At 35.5% G+C, this 18529-nt stretch overlaps 1 protein-coding gene across 1 annotated transcript in view; it reads left to right on the forward strand.

Annotated features, from left to right (window-relative positions):
• The first annotated feature begins 1957 nt into the window (after positions 1 to 1957).
• The window catches only part of magi2b (membrane associated guanylate kinase, WW and PDZ domain containing 2b), a 105328-nt gene continuing 88756 nt past the window's right edge, over positions 1958 to 18529 (forward strand). The window contains exon 1 of the mRNA XM_079411625.1: positions 1958 to 2372. Within this exon, the coding sequence (XP_079267751.1) occupies positions 2075 to 2372 (298 nt within the window). The 5' untranslated portion in view covers positions 1958 to 2074. The remainder of the gene's footprint in view (positions 2373 to 18529) is intronic.

Below are 18529 nucleotides of genomic sequence, written 5' to 3' on the forward strand. Positions count from 1 at the left end.
TTAATGGATTCCAACTAATGATGTAAATTGAAAATGTACATTTTTATTGTAGCTCTTATATCCTGGCTGTAAAATATGTGCCCATAAAACTGCTATATATAAATCTAGCAATAAATATAGACCTTTTTATGGTTGGAAATAGAACAGCTGTGTAATCCTAATCCAGACAATATTCAACTGAACACATTATCCACTTTAATCTGCATATCATTTGCATGATCTAATTATAATAAATGGTCCTACATCTCATCTGATATAGCATACTTATTTATTCAATAACCATGAATATGCATCATACTAACACAAACTATGCTGAATTTGGGAGCTGAATATATGAGATTCATGGGATTGTGGGTTTAAGATAATTTCATTCCTTAATATAAGCCTCTTTATTACCGTACATACATTTACAGTAAATCCCCTCAGTCCCCCTAATACTGAATGAAACGTGCTTGCAACTTCTTCGCAAAGTTGTACATGCAAAAATAATGACAAAACAAGGTTTTCATTGTCGTTTCTGATTTTATAAAATAGTGTGAAAGACTCATATTCTCTATGAGTTTAAAATAAATTGTCTAAATTTTATTAAATAGTGCTAAATGTGCTTTGGATAGTTATGAATCGATCCTTTATATTATGAGAACTGGATCTTTAATCGGAAGAATGGGATACAAATTGAGAGTTGATTCCTCAATGGTCTGACATGTCCGGGCATGACATAAGATGGACTGTGTGCACTACCTTGGTTACACCTCACAGAAGAGAAGTAGTGGGTATTGATCCAAATAACTTGAATCCTTTAACATAAAAGATTCGTTCAGAGATTCATTCGGTGACTCTTCCTGTCAGTACACCAGTAGGTGGCGATCAGTGACAGTATGTAGGAGTATTACATGCGAGTGAGTCACTCAACAGATTTTGGTAAAAATACTTCATTTTATTTACTTTATTTATAATGATTTCGTTAAAACCGCAAATATCGTAGTGTTTTTATAGAAAATGTGAAGATATTGTCAATCATGCAACCAAACATAATCGTTTAATTAATATATTTTTAATTATAGTCACTAAACACGTTAAAAAAACATAGAAGAATAGACTTAGTTTGATGTTTTAATGGAAAATGTGAAGCTATTTATAACAAATAAAAGTAATTTCTAACATAAAAACACATCAACATGCTATTATTTCTTATGAATCGAGATATATCTGTCTTGAATTAAATCGGAATCGACTCGATCGATTATACAAACTGGGAAATCAAAAATCTTGAGATGAACAACATGATATTTTGTTTAAAAAAGTCACACATAGGATCAAATTATATTTGCACGTTTTCCTTATACATCTATATTTGTCTTGACTCGATCGATTCCATAAACTTGGAAATCAAAAATCTTCCAATCGAACAACATATCTTGTTTTTTTTAAGTCTCACATAGGATCAAATTATAGGCTACTTTGCACGTTTTTCTTATAAATCTATGTAGGCCTATTTGTCTTAAATCAAATCTAGGATTCGAATAAAAAAACTTGCAATGAACAACATTATATTTTGTAAACAAACAAACAAACAAACAAAAAGGGTCAAATTATACTTTGCACGTTTTTCTTATTAATCTATGTATTTGTCTTGAATCAAATGTCGGATTCGACTCGATCGATTCTATAATATCGATTCTATAAACTTGGGAATCGAAAACACCATAAACCTTCCGTTTGAGCCTGCTCTCACTGCGCACCTTCCTTCCCTTTTCCTCCAAGGCTCACTTTTACTTGAAGCCCGTTTTGAGGAATGCACGCTCGTCTTGCACTAGCATTCCTGCCTCCTCCTAGACATCACATCCGGGTCACTCGGCAGTCAGCGTGTAAGCGAGCGTGCTCCTCCATACAGTTGCGTACTGCTGCTGCAGCTCTCAGCGCAACTCCACTGCATGTAACATGGACACTACGAGCAGCGGCCAGCCGCGGAGGATCTGAGCGCGCCTCGGGACTCGCGATACGCCACACCGGGGCAGGGATGAGGTGCCATCCAGCAGCCGCACACTGGTAGGCGAGTCGTCAATTGTCAGCGATGTCAAAGAGTCTGAAGAAAAAGAACCACTGGACGAACAAAGTCCACGAAGCGGTGCTCACCAGGAATAAGGAGGGCGAGCTGGGGTTCGACTTGAAAGGGGGCGCCGAGAACGGCAATTTCCCTTATTTTGGGGAGGTGAAGCAGGGTAAGGTGGCCATCCAGAGCGGCAAGCTGTCCCAGGACGAGCTGCTCTTGGAGGTCAACGATACACCGGTGGCGGGGCTCACCATCAGGGATGTGCTGGCCGTGATCAAGCACTGCAAAGACCCGTTCCGGCTGAAGTGCGTTAAGCAAGGTGAGGATAAACATCAGCGCGTCGCCGTCTCTCTGTGTGAACGAAAGACCGAGAGAGAGAGCGACCCCTCCGCTGTCTGGGGCTGCTGTCTGCACATTATTCCCGCAGAAATCCTGTTTACACACAAAGGTGCATTTTAGATCCCACGCGAGATCGCTGTGGTTGCCGCGAACGTTCCATCGTCGCTCCCGGCAACAGAACTTACAAAATGTGGCGGATTGTCACAGAAACATGTCAATGAAATTTGAGCTTTGTTTGGATTCTAAGGACCGTGGTATCATGCGCGAGGGGGCGGGGGGTGTTCCGCCCCGTGTCGGAGATATTTTGGCCCGCGGGTCCGCCATGGGCGAACTGGGCGAATATTTGAAGGCAATTTCATTGATCTCGTAAATTGCACTGTGACTGTGGCAAGCCGCTTTAACATTGATTCCTTAGCACTAGTGGCTATTGTTACTAATATTTATGATAGTAGCTTATACATTAGCAGTACTTTACTAGTACTTGGTCTAGTAATCCAGTGTTTACTAGAATCATTTCATTTTCAGTAGCAACTATTTATTAGATACTGTTCCAGTAATAGCTCATATTTGTTCAGTTAGTCACTAATATTTACACATTCTAGTACTTTTGCTAGCAGACACAATCACTACAGTGATACTTAACTAGTCCACTGTCACTAATCATCAGCACTAACTAGTAGACATTAAGTTGCTTGTACTTAATTAGTAGCCTGTACATTAGCAGTACTTTACTAATGCTGATTTTTTTAAAATGACTAGTAAATAATCCAATGTTTATTAGTATCACAAGACATTCTAGTACATTTTTTTTGCTACTAGTCGCTATCACTATAGTGGCAATTAACTTGTCCACTGTCACTAATCCTTAGCACTAACTAGTAGACATTAAGTTTCTAGTATTTATATTAGTAGTATACATTCGCAGTATTTTACTAATGCCATTTTTTTTAATGACTAGTAAGTAAGCCAGTGTTTACTAGTATCACAAGACATTCTAGAACTTGTTGTTTTGCTACTAGTCGCTATCACTATAGTGACAATTAACTAGTCCATTTTCACTGGTAACACTTTTCAAATTTTTGTTGAGCTGTGGTTCAGAAATCAAATATTCACTTCTAACTAGTATGTACTCAATTTATTGAAACCTATTCTAGTTTTACTAACTATTCATTATTATCATCATCTTATTAAATCAAGTACTAGTACTAGTATAGCTATATAGTTACTGATGTATTCAAGTTTTCCTAATAATATTCAGGGTTATTATTGTTCATTTAAAAAAAATTGTTAATTGAAACAAAGCTGAAATAGAATAAAATATAAATATTCAATGAAAAACAAAAAATTGAAATGTTACCTAAATGAAATGTGTGTGTATATATATATATATATATATATATGCCTAATTTATTTATTTATTTATTTTACTGGAAATTACTAAAACTAAAACAGAAATAAAAGTAAATTAAAACTAAATAGTAGTATTACAAAAGGACAACATTTTTTTTTACTAAAGCACTTAATAAAATTTAAAAAATTTAAACTAAAATAAAAAAATTAAATCTAATTCAAAATATAAATATAAAATACTACTACTATAAGGCTAAGCAACTGAATAGACATTAGGATGTATTCTGGTTGTTACTAGTAACATTTTACAATCAGATTTTCATTAAACTACAAAGTAGTCATTCTGCCTGGCCATTACATATGACGAGCAAAAAACAACTGTAAATAGTAAGATTAGAAATGTTACTAACAATGGATATAAAGAACAGTGTCTCGTAAATATGTTCTAGTAAAGCTATATACTAAGTAACAGCTAGGATATTGGAAAAGATTAGGGATGTGCATTTCTTATATAATACATTTCTTATTTCGATCATCGATAGGTTTCAAAAACGATTAATCGAGTACTCTGAGGCGTGGGGGTTTTTGCCACGATCATCGTTTTCATGATCAATCATCGCTGTCACGGCCGAGTACTCGATCGCTGTTGCACATCCCTAGATGCTAGTGATTATTGGAATACATATCAGTAGTGTTCAGGAATGAATGTTAAAATGGCTTGCCATAATGTGGCAGCTCTTAAAAACAATGGGTTTCAGTGGTGAACAGGAGATGGGAAGTGCCCATGTGATTGGGAGGAGTGATGTTATCTCTCACACAGATGTTGACTTACAGCGATGGGATTTGAGGACACGCAGCTGTCTTCAGGTCTGCAGTGCTGAGTTTTCAATAATGCTTATAGTACATTTGCAGTGTTTTTCATCCTTGGTTGAAGCAAACTTCAGCCCCCGGGCCAGCGCTTTGGAAAACATCCCCAACTCCCAAGTGAAAGCAAAAATATCTTGATGCAAGCAATGGTTTTGTCTAGGGAGATGCAGATCAGTGGACTGACTGAGTAAATATTGACTGGCTGCTGAAGATCAGGGTTTGGGAAACTTGTCCGGTAGGCGTTTTATAGTGTACTTGTAGTGTAAAATGGTGTAGGAACATGGAGACTAGTGTAATAAATTAATTTTAATGATTGAAAGAGCAGGCCATTTGAATGCATGGATGGACTGCGGTTAGAAAGCACTTTTTCTAACAGTTGTGTAATTTGATTTTGTTACTAATGCAAAAACAGGTATTCTAAGAGATGCTTGACCCCCCCCCCCCCCCCCCCCCCCCCCAAAAAAAATAAAGTTGTCATCGTACAAATTATGGATTGGTGAGTAAATGATGTCGTTCCAAACCTGGAACAAAAAAGATGATATTTTGATGAATTTTTTAACAGTTTTTGTTTTTACAGTGAAAGTCAATAGGGTCCAAAACAACACTAACCCTCACTAACTTTTATTGTATAGGAAAAAACACTTAATATGTCTTTCAAAATATCATCTTTTGTGTTCTACAAAAGAAAGAAACTTGGAACGATTTTGGAATGGTGAGTAAATTATGTTGTTCCGAACCAGGAACAAAAAATAAGATATTTTGCACAAATTAAGTTTTTGTCCATACAGTGAAAGCCAATGGGGTCCAAAACAACATAGAAGCTCACTGACTATCATTGTATAGACAAAAAATACTGATATATTTTTCAAAATGCCTTCTTTTGTGTTCCACGAAAGAAAGAAAACTCCTAAAGGGTTGTAACATCATTGTACAAGTTTTGGATTGGTGAGTAAATGATGTGGTTCCAAACCTTGAACACAAAAGAAGATATTTTAAAGAAATTAACAGTTTTTGCCCATACATTGAACGTCAGTGGGCTCCGAAACAACACTGAACCTCATAGACTTTCATTGTATACACAAAAAAATGCTGATCAATTTTTTTTTAAAATGTCTCAAAATGGTTTGAAATGAATGAATGTTCATTTTTTTTGGAATCCCATGAAGTATAATAATTGACAATAATTTACATGAACAAATACAGTAGGTAATAGTTATTATATGCATGTGATACAGTAGGTAATGGTATTAGATGCATGTAGTCTACATCATAAGCTGTGAGATTTGATTGGCCAATGTTTGTTTTTAGTTTCAGCCCATCTTGCTTTGATGTGATGGAGGAGATGGTGTGTGTTGTATTGGTGTGTGTGTTGGTGCATGTCCAGGACTCACTCTTGTGGCTTGGTGGTAACAGGGACTTTGATGCCCGACTTGTCGCAATGACCCAGTTCTGACAGTTTTATAAATATCAAGCAAAGTAGTCAACTAGGCTGCCTTCATACAATCACATTTATGCGTAGCAGCACGTTTGATTTGGAATAATGCACATCTATTGGCGTCTTATTTTAGCAGTCGTCTTTCATGTTTTCATTTAATCTTCTGAGGCGGATATTTGGTTTAGTGTTCTCGTAATCCTGTGCCGCCACACTACTTTACTCTCAGTGTATTAACCAATCCGATGCTGCGACCTTCGGTTTTCTGAGACACATTTGATGCGTTGACGGTTTTTAAATATCAGCAATAAAATCTCATTATTTTTCAGTTTTGAAGTGCAATAATTGGTTATATAACATGCTCAGTTTGCACAAATCGATTTGCTAGCTGATTAACACGAACATGAGCAGATTTCTGCAGCCTGGGGGGGGGGGGGGGGGGGGGTTAACTTATTTTGCTTTGAAGTGTAATTTATCTGTGTGTGACAGTCATTATTCTGTCATAATGGTCGGCATTTTCCTTGGAGATGTGAGAGATTTGGTATTTCATCATTTTTAATAAGTCATTTTCTTTCATCTGTGTTTTTCATCATCGTCTCTCATCTCTTATGATCTCACTTTCCTTTACAGCTATAAAGAGTACACATATGAGTGGGGTAAGATGTGTCATCCCTTAATCTAGCAAACTGTGCATAATGTTTATTATATATTTACAATGAACCCATCACCTATTTTTACATTTTGAGTTTTCTTTTTATTTGACTTTTTAGGAATTTTCTGTTTTTTTTTTAAAATTCTGCTGTTTAGGTTTAATTTATTTTATTTCAGTTTTTGTTCAGTTTTAGTTTCTAGTAAGTAATCGTATTCCTTAAACTTCAGGGTATTGTAGTTAGAAAGGAGAATTTAAAATTTTCATTTAGAATTTAAAATGCAAAAATGCCCCAAAAAAAGATATATTTTTATAGTGATAATAATGTTGCCTAGAGCACAGTTTAGATAAAAAATAAAGAAAGAAAGAAGTGGCACATCTTACCCCAAACTCCTTTAAACTGCACATTTCATTGATAGAATTCAGTGCATTTTTATCTGCATCCGTTTAACCAGTTAATCTTTAACAACTAAACAATTTCTGTGAAAAGCACAAGGAAAACTTTGCCCACCTGCCTGTAGTTAAGCAACTGAACCCGCGTCTCACAGCCTCACATTTCTAGAGGCATTTGAAATTATTGTTATTTACTTGTTTATCTCTGTGTGCTCAAACAGCAGATGGCAGCTGTGAAGTGATTTTTTTCTAAAAATGGCCTATTGCATAAACTACTACTTGTTTAATTTGTTTTTTGGAGGTGAGAGCTCAGTTCATAATTACATTTTTGGCACTGCATGGCTGTGGAATGAAAATAAAGTTTTTTTTTTTTTATTGACAGTCCTCTCGTTTATGGAATTTATGAATATGTGCATAGTCAAATTCAATAGGTTACAAGACAATTACGAACCAAAGATCACTATTTACTTTCATTGTATGGAAAAGAGGAGCGTGACCATTCTGCTAAACATCTTCTTTTGTGTTCCACAGAAGAAAGAACAGCATGAGGATGAGTAAATGATGAAATAACTTCATTTTGTATGATCTATCCCTTTAATACAGTGAGCTGTTTTGATACATCTACCATTTGTCCTCCTCGTTGTAATAATAACGCTACATATTTATAAGATGCAGACTGTCTCTTGGCTGGTCGCAAATCTGGAAACAATTCCCTAAGAGAGCTGTGAATGCTTTTGCGCGTTATGCAATGTAACTTTCCAGCTATTTTGGCAATTTTGTCCAGACCTAAAGGTTGAAACGCGCCTTTCGGCTCCACATTCGATTAATCATGAAAACTGATTCAGCAGCGCAGAGCATTATATTCTGCAGGCTTCCACTCACTAAGCAAGTGGAGCACAAGTGCCACCTAATTTGTAAAGCAGATCCATCTGACATCCCTCTAGGCTGCTGTTTGGGATTATGATGGTTACCACAGTGACTGATTGCAATGAACCGGACAGAAATGCAAGATTCCCTTCAGACAGAATGATATACTTTAGGCTGATGTTGTGATTGCCATTTTGAAGTGAGTTTACCCTCGGCCAATCAGGGAGCAGAAACCTCTTTGATCCATTATTAAGTCACGACTACAAGCGCACGAGATGTCAAAGACAGCTGCCTTGAATGTTAACATAACAAACGCGGGCGCTGGAGACTGCGCAAGCAAGATTTCTGATTTTGTGAAACAGTTTCTCACTGCTTTTCACACTGGCTGGCTTACTTTGATTATCCGCATGAGAAAAACATATTTAGTAAATAATTAATTATGATGTGGGTTCTTATCCTTTAGATCTGTGCATAAAAACTCTTGGCCATCTGTCATAAAGTGAACGGTACTGCAGTTAATTTGGCCTCTGTGCTCTCTACACTGCAGGGACCCATGCATCTCATGCATCCTTAAATGCACGAGTCTTTCATTCGATATTCTTTCTTCTATTGTGTCCGTTACCTTGAGATGCACACATTATAGTCATGCACATGCAGGTTTGTTGCTCCAGTTTACAGTGCAGCCGAAAACCTTTTTTGCTTTTAATATTGTAACAAAAATGCTGATGCTACTTTGCAGCATACCATATACAGTAATTTGCTGTATAGTTTTAATTTCTTTTAAGTCGTCAAACAAAATTCTGATTTAATGCCAAGTTTTTAGAAAATCTTTGTACTTAGTGTTATTTTACTGTCATTGAGTTACTATTGTAGTGTTTTGTATTTATATATTTTATATTTTTATATTTTTGAGTGAATTATTTTTTGTCATTTGCATTTTTTTATGTTATTTTTTAGATATGTCTACATAGTCTTTATTAATTTTTTATTTAGTTTTAGCTATTTTAGTACATCAAGTTAAACTAAATGAGAAATGTTGCCATAGTGATTACCTAAAATAAAAAGTTTTTTTTTTTTTCAGTTGACTTATTTTTCATGGAATATTTATTTATTTATTAATTTATGTATTCATTCATCTATTCATTCATTCATTCATTTTAGTTTCAGTTTTAGTTATAGTTAACTAATAACCCTGGTATTCATACTGGATTCATGTGGTTTTGAAAAACGAACTATTATAATGTATAGTATAATAATAGTATAATAGTTTAGTTTACACTAGTTTTTAGTTTAATTTAACTCTATAGATGTCATGTGGTGTAACTGTCAGGTAAAAATAGCATATTTTCCTTATACAATCTTAATTATTATTTTCAAAAATGTTTTTTATGATGTTATTTTCAAACACATTTTATATATATATATATATATATATATATATATATATATCAATAAATTTGATAAAATAATGTTTTTTGGGAGTTGCACCACATTTAGTATTTTATCTAAACTAACCTTGCCACAGAAAGAGGTCAAAATGTTGGTTGAATTTTGCTTAATTGTTTTCTTTAACTATTAATAATCATTAAAACGGTTGCATTTACAAAATAAATTCCTTATGAATTTTAATTCAGAAATGATAAACATGCTCATTCATGCTGTGTCAAGTAATTTTATGAGTGAATTTAATTTATTAATTAATATTTTTTTGAATAAATTAATTGATCCAGGCAATGGTAATGTTTATATCAGCAAAAAGGGCTTTGATTCTGATACTTAAATAAAAATGAATAACAAATGAGATCTTCTGTTCTTTTAAGTGAAAAATATTCTTAGTCAGGGGAGTCCACGTAGTATGCAGACTCATGCTGTGTGTTTTATCACAGAATTAGCTTCGGGATCTAAAATACAGTGTCTGCAAAATAAATAAATGTCCACGGTCTACTAAAAATGCTAGACTTTTGAAATCAGCTTTAATTTCAGTACCATGTAGCGCTGTATAAAAGCGTATCACTGTAATTCATTGTGTATGAACTGTTTGCATTCGATGTTTGCTCTGCAGCCCACAGTTTCCGTATTTTTGCTGTGGAGAATATGAAGACGAGCAAAGTGTTTGTTTTGGGATTAGAGATGCATACGCAAATTAAAGAGGTGTCGCCTGCTCGCGTGGAATTACTCAACAGCGGGATACAAAACAAAACCCATGCTTTAAGAGCCTGGAGTCATAGAGGCTGCCAGAGAAAGGTATTTTTGTGCAGTAATCACTATGTGGCTGTAGGCTTTAATGCCTTGTTCAATGCCCCAGAGCGTGTGCTTTGTCACAGAGATCCAGAATTGATCCCCAGAGCGTATTTATTTACTTGAAATTCAAACTGTTGTTGTTTTTGTCTTTGGTTGAGTTGGACGGGATTGAGGTGGAAAATGCATTCAGTCAGGCTCGAGCAAAACAGGTCAGCTGATACTGTAATTACTAAAGGAATATACAATACATGTGTTTGTGATATAATGTTGAACACTACAAAAATGAATTTGAAAGTATTTCTTACAGTATTTTCTTACAGGCTACAGTGACGCGCTTATAATAGAAGTGAATGGGGCCAATCTGTAAACATTAAAATACTCTCTGTTTCAGTAGTACAACCACAAGATGTAAACATTGAGCGTTAACATGATTTAATGTGAAAAAAATCACTTACTGACCTTTTCTGTGTGAAAGTTTATCTAATTTTAGCAAGTCGTTGCTATGACAATGTAAAATGACTGCAAAAACTATGCTTTAAACAGCTTTACAAATAATACACAGAGAAAGTAACATGCTTTTATAAAATTATAAGCTTCATATTTAATTTTTTAAAATCTCCAAGATTGGCCCGTTTCACTTCAATTTTGCCTTTGTCCATGTGTGTTCTATTTTAATGTTGCTTATTATTTGTACAATTCAAATAATACACAATTTTTAGCTAATACATTAGTGTATTTGCTTTTATAGAACTGTACGCTTTACATTTATGCTTTTAAAATCTCTATAAATCGGTCCACTTTCATTGTAAGTGCCCCATTTTTGCCTTTTGTGCAGGTGTATCATGTTGTAGTATTATTGATTATTTTTTCCAATTTGCATACACTTTTTTTCCATAGAAGAATTAACGTAAGTGCTTTTATAGATTTATAAACTTCACATGCTTTTAAAAAACCTCTAAAACATTCACCATTTGTTCCATTGAAAGATAAACAGACAGACACATCACACAATACAGACATTAGTGAAACATGAGGTGAAGTACAACATAAACTGTGCAGCTTTCAGCTGGTGTGGAATAGATGCTTTGGGAGAAGAGAGAATCGTGTCAATGGCATGAAATTAGGCCAGTGGCATTGGCCATAGAGAAGATTATTTAATACTGCAAACACACATATTAAAGATGTTTTTCTAGGAAAAATAACAGTGACCTTCCTCCAGCAGATGGTGGGAGATCGCAGCACCCGTTGGGTGGGACGAGGTCCCAGGTGATTGTGTATAACAAAGATACATATTTGACATGATATCAACGCCTTTAAAATCTGGGCCTGATTTTGTGCATCTAGGACCAGTCATCTGAGCAATGCATGTTGAAGTGGTGAAATATTTCATACCAGACAAATCACACAAAAATTATTTAGAAATTTGCTTAGAAGTTTCATACAAATGGTTAGCGTTTTGTTCAAATCTCTAAACCAAAATTATGAGCAATAACAATCACCACTAATAATGCCATTTGAAAATGACTTGGTTGCCAGTTTTAGTTCCCTGTGCTTTTTTTTAAACCAGTTTCTCATTGTCGTCATTTTAGCAATGGAAACCTTGACGTGACGTGCAAAGATTCAGTTTCTATATTTAGGAGAAAGACCAACCTGAACTCCTCAGGATCCTTTGTGGAGTCAACAGAGAGGAAAAGGCTCATTCATTTTCAAAAAGACTAATTCTGACTGATCAAAGTCTTTGCCATTGATAGGGCATAGACATCATAGACATTTTCTCATCACTTTTACCTGAACACAGTGCAGGATGACATAAATGAAATCTTTATCTTTGTACCTCCTTGTTCAGTTTGTTGTCAGATGTTGGTTTATTCAGGGAGACCTTTTTGTTTAAATAACCAGTTGTGTTCTGGGCTACTAAACCTGAAGGTTGTTTGCTTGCCTTTGTCAAAAGAAAACACCTCAGAGTCTATATGATATTTTAAAGCCTTAATCTGTAGATTAGCTATGCTGTCATTTAACTCTTATTTACAATGAAAATTTTCTGAAAATGTACCCACCCTCAGGCCACCCAAAATGTACATGAGGTTGTTTCTTCATCTGAACTGATTTGGAGAAATGTAGCATTGCATCACTTGCTCACCAATGGATCCTCTGTGGTGAATGGGTGCCGTCAGAATGAGAGTCCAAACAGTTGATAAAAACATCACAATAATCCACATGAGTCCAATTGATTAATTAATGGCAATTAATTGTGAAAAGCTGCATGTTTTTAACAAACAAATTCATCATTATTTATTTTTAGCATATTTCTCTCCTGATTCAGAAAAGACTGGAGAAATGTTTCACTGGAGAAAGCAATATTATGGATAGAGGACTTGTATTTTTTTTATTGATTGTCTTATTGGTGAGTTTGTTTATTTTCACAAACATGCAAACTCATGGACTCAACTGGAGTGGATTATTGTGATGGTTTTTATCAGCTGTTGAACTCATTCTGACGGCACCCATTCACTACAGAGGATCCATTGGTGATCAAGTAATGCAAAATTTCTCCTAATCTGTTCTTATGAACAAACAAACTCCTGGATTGCCTGAGAGTGAGTACATTTTCATTTTTGAGGTAACTATTCCTTTAAAGTTTTTTTTTTTTTTTTTTACTCAGACAAAATAGTGTAGAATTTATTGGCTTGGGTATTATTATTATTTTTTGGTTCCAGCACTTTATACACTTCAAATTTCGCGTATATTACCATGTGTCTTAACAATTTTTCTGCCTTTGGGTTGTTATAGTTAGAGGTGTGAGTGGTTTTGTAATGTGAATCATCATCACAGGACAAACAAAGTGAGTCAGACGGAGATCTTCAGAACCATAATTAGCAGTTTTCTCTTTTCTTCATTTAACAAAGGGAAGAGATTGATAGCTCTGGCTCTGCGTTTTGGATTCGCGCCTAGTTGTTAATGTGAATTGTTTGAGTCAAAAAGACAAAAGGGTGTTGTGCCATATGTGTGAGTTCAAATGCAGATGTCTGGGTCATTTTTCTTCCTTTTGCTTATTGTAGGTTTTTCAAGCTACGTTGTGCTAAAGAGGTACATTGTGCTCCAATGTGCTTTGTGAACTCTTTTTTTTTATTTTATTTTTTTATGGTTCTGTCTCTTAGGATGGATTGAACCATTTTATTTGGCCTCTTTTATTGATATAGATAGTGGAGACAGCCAGATTCAAACCCAAATGAGCACCATGGCTTGATGTACCAGACTATTAGATCACAGCTCCAACAGTCCAGCTTTCTAAAATGAGCTGTAAGAAGTACAGTGATTGGATATCTCTGCCTTTGAAGAAAGAAACAAAGAGCTGAGCGAGAAATGTGTGTTGTTTGTGTCTACTCAAAGAAGATGCAGAATCTGACCTCTCGTAGGAGTCGGTGGTAGCGAATAGGAGATATTGATTGGCCGGCATCACTCGTGGTTTTCCTCTCTGTGTCCAGAGCTTTATCACGGCTCTCTGCTTTAGTCAGTTTGAGCCGAAGGGCTCTAGCACCAAACAACTTTCCACGGGAGGAAAACTTTCAGGCGATCGATACGCTGCTGAGCTGTCCTCAGCGAGGGCAGTGGTGTCAGCTGTGATTATGCTGTCAAAAGAAACTGCTGAAACTCATTGGAATGCTTTATTAACCTCCTCTCTAGTGAGAACAAGTCAATATGGTGACATATTCCCACCTTATCAGAGAGTATTAACCGTATCGTATGGAAGGTGTCATGGCTCAGACCTGTGGAAAACCTCTTTCTGCCTCAGAGTGAAAAATAAAGGTAATTGTGACTTTAAACCCTGTAATTGTGCCTTAATTTCTTGTAATTGTGATTATATCTTACAATGTGACTATCTCCCAACACAATCTCACAAGTCAGCTTTGCTTCTCGTAATTGTAACTTTGTATCTCTAAATGTGACATTATATTTCACTATTAAGCCTTTACATCTCACTGTGTGACTATATTGTGACTTTATATCTCAAAATATATCTTCTATCTCATAATTATTATGACTGATTTTCTTGTAATTATGATTTTATATGTCAAAATGTGATTTTATATTTTACAACATCTCACAATTATAACTTTGTAACTATATCTCAAAATGTAACTTTTTATCTCATAATTATACATATGCCCCATACTGGTGGTGACTGTCTCAAAATGTGACTTAGTTTCCCATAATTGTAAATCTTAGACTTTATATCTCGAAATGTGATTTCATAATGTGTTCTTACAATTGAGTGTCATATCTCACAACGTCATATTATAATTCATAATTATGATGCAGTTTCTCATAATTGTGACTTTATATCTCACAGTTGAGACTTTATAAATACGTGACTCATAACTATCTCATAATTCTGACTTTTTTTTTGTAATTGTGACCTTATATGTCCAAATGTGACAATATGACTATCTTTCATTGCGACTGTAAGACTTTCTTCTGTATCTCATAGCATTGTGTTATTGTGACTTTGAATTTCAAAATGTGACTCATAATGGATCTCATAATGAAGTCTTTTATATCTCACAGTTGAGATTTTAAATCTCATTGTTACTATCTCATATTTTTTTTTTTTTTTTTTTTTTATTGCGGCCTTATGTCTAAATTTGACTATACCTTGCATTGTGACTATAATGCTTTCTTCTTTATATCTCATAATTATTACTTAGTTATTGTGACTTTGAATTTCAAAATTTGACTATATCTCACAATGTAGTCTTTATATCTCATAGTTGAGACTCAATTTTGACATTGTTTTTTTTTGTAATTGCGACCTTTTGTCAAAATCTTGCATTATGACTATAAGATTTTCATCTGTATATCTCATAATTATGACTTAGTTATTGTGACTTTGTATTTCAAAATCTCACAATAGAGTCTTATACCTCAAAATATGGCTTTATATTTCAAAATGTGATATTTCACAATTGATTCTTTGTATCTTAAAAAGTGACCTTGTAGCTCACATATTATAAATGTGACTTAGTTTCTCATAATTTTTAAATTTTACATCACAATTACCTTCCTTTTTTATTTTTCTCTGAGGCAGAAACAAGCATCCATGCAGACTTCTTTAGGTTATAAATCAACCTGATTACACACAATCGCAATGTCCCATCCAGAACTGTACGTCTGGTCTCTGTGCCTCTGTGTTTATGTACGTGTGTGTCTTTGAATTTATTGACTGTTTAATCAACAAGCATCTGTCATCACTTGTGGAGAAGTGGCTGATAGATGACACAAAGAGGTGTCCTCTGGGATTGAGCGAAAGTGAGAGCGTGAGAAAGAGAGAGTGTTTTTAACAGCTGTCCGACTCACTCTCACCCTCACGTCATGCCTTTGCTCACCGTGTCATCTGTCGTGCTGACAAATGAAGCGACCGTGTTCTCTCATGAGTCAAAGGTTTGTCCTCCTCCACAAAATCTCAGCTGTGACCTCCGACTCTCTCCTTGTATTATTGACTGAGTCATGAAGTTGTATTCTCAGCAGATATGCCTCTTTTTTTTTTTCACAGGCTGAGCAACAAGATAAGTGATCTGAGATCAGTTGAAATGCCTCCTGTGCATTCCTCAACCGAATTTCAGCACTTAATAATTTTCTCCGCAGTCATTGCGTGCAGATGTTTCGCATACCAGCTTGGATGCTGTTGTTTTTCGTTCACCCACACGAAATTCATTTGTGAAGGGTTATATCAAGGTCACCGTGCCTCACCATAACTATGGGTTATTGTTACTCCTGTCTACTGTATAGTTTTCATCCTCATATCTAACTATATATCTATCTATCTAGATGGATAGGTAATGATTAAATATATATAATATATATAATTGTATAAAATAAATATATAAAGATTAAAATTATTTTCCTTAAAGCATGTGTTAGTTTTTATACAAAGTTATAACTAACCAGTTTTAGAGAAGTGCAATTGTTAGCACACTAACATAACACTAAGTAACTTTTAAATAGCCTATTAATTTCCAGCTGGACTTGGCAGGTCATTGTGCTCTCTGAATGCGCGCTACTACTTGCCGTAGTCACTCTTGACACTGATGTGTTCACAAGGTCAACAAGTTCACAGGATGCCATCTAGCAGGAAGCATCTGGTGTGAACAAGCTGGCCTTTTTGGTGGTGTGTCCAAAAGCATCTGTATCACGCACACTCACCCGGATCCATTGCAGTACTATTATTTGCAGTCAGGGGGCGATATTAGACTTCACTAACCACCCAGCAATTGAGAATACAGGCTTCATTGTGATAGGCTCTCGGCTGGCAGAACCTTTTTTCCCTCTCTCTGTTGTCTCCTGACTGTCGACGACTCCGTCTCTTCTCGTCCTCCTCCTCCTCCCGCGTTCCTTCTCTCCTCTGGATTAAATTAGCAAACGGAAGACTCCATCACTGCTGCATCCATTGATGTATAAAGGACTAGTTTAAAATAGGATTGAAAGCATAAAGGGGAATAGCTACAAGGATTTTGGAAGGGGTGAGTAGATCCAAGCCAGTGACCGAGGAGCGCATCATCTGGACCGCTGGAATTACAATTGGGATACAGCAGTTTTATGGGAAAGAGGGGGAGGAGAGAGCCATTATAATTATGGATGATGACAAGTGAGATATTTATTTAGGATTCCTGACCAAAGAAGTCTACTCGTGAGATTTTTCCTTTTGTCATTTCCTTGGAATAGTGTGACGGTATTCTGAAGTGTCCTTTCCGCCGCAACAGCTGTGCAAGCTTGATTGTTGCATTTTTTATTTTTTTTTAAACCTGAGCGTTTTCCTTTCAGAATGTCATGCAGAGATTTGACAATAGAAAATTTTGACAATGGTGATTCTTCTAGCTTTAAGAGAAAAGGATTTTGGTGATGTTAGAAAGGAAAACTGGTTTAGACACCTTCCATGAACGGATTTTGGAGTACCATGTTTTTGCCTTTGTTAACCGGTGACAATGAGATGTAATGTATTCTGAACTGGTGAAATGGTGTGCAGGTTTATGCCAGATGCTTTTATTCTCAAAGGATCTTCTCACACACTATGCTGGATTTTTGAATTTCCAAGCAGTGTATCCATGCTCGGCTGTGCCGAATGGTCAAGGTTATGATTGGAGAAGGAAAAATAAGGTAGAGCTGCTTAGCTCTCTTGAGGCAGAGTAGCGTGAGATGATTTGTCATTTTTCTGTCCTTTGTTCACATTAGAGAAAAGGTAGAAAGCACAAGTTCTCAAGATACCTTTTATTTTCAGCATTTGTCTTGGTGTCTCTCAGGGACTTCAAGATATTGTTAGGGAACCTTTGGAAGACTATCTGTCTGATAAATATAAGCCAGACAACACAGTCTGTTAAATGCACCAGTAAAGGGAATCTTTAGGGAATCGCATTGTATTTAAAATACAATTATTCATATTAAATTGAAATGAGCTCCAAATATCACCTGCTTGAATGTGACAACTTACAGCTTTTGAAAAGCTTATTCAGACTCAACAAATTGGACATGCTAATGCTAAGTAACACATGCTGTATAAGGGATTTCATGAAGTGCCTGAGAGGCTTGAAAACAAACATAATTTGTAAGGACCTAAGAGTGAACCTTGTGGAACTCCGCTTATTCAAACATACCATTATGCATTCAAACAACTTTGTCTAGTGTAGATGCATTATAAAAAAATATATATATATTTATACAGTGGTTGCCAAAATTATTAGAACACTAGTATTTTCACCGGCTAAATTGTTTTTTATTTTTCAGTTTATTTTGTATGTTTTGCTGTAATGTGTTAGTAGGAAATATCAGTTTACATTTCCAAACATTTGATTTGCCATTAATTGTAATAATTGAGTGAGATTTTTTGTTTGCACAAGGAGTCTGGCAACAGCCAGTGTTCCACACAGAGATCTGATCTCATCATCATCCAGTCTGTCTGGTATGACATGAAGAAACAGAACAAACTGAGACAGACTAAATCCAGAAGAACTGTGGCAACGTCTCCAAGATGCTTCAAGAAACCTACCTACAAAGCTACCTGAAAAACTAGGCACAAGTGCACCGAGGGCAAAAGCTGCTTTAAACGCAAAGGATGCTCACACCAAACGTTGAGTTAATTTAGTTAATAGAAGTTAATTGATAAAGAAAATCTATTTATGACATAATTTTTTTTGACAGCGTCCTCATTTTACAGCATTTTTACATAAGTGTAAAACTTTTAGCAGTGATGTAGCTTTGCAGGTAGGTTTCTTGCAGTATCTTGGAGACGTTGCCACAGTTCTTCTGGATTTAGTCTGTCTCAGTTTGTTCTGTTTCTTCATGTCAT

This window comes from Barbus barbus, assembly GCF_936440315.1.
Source record: "Barbus barbus genome assembly, chromosome: 48".
Taxonomy (NCBI): domain Eukaryota; kingdom Metazoa; phylum Chordata; class Actinopteri; order Cypriniformes; family Cyprinidae; genus Barbus; species Barbus barbus.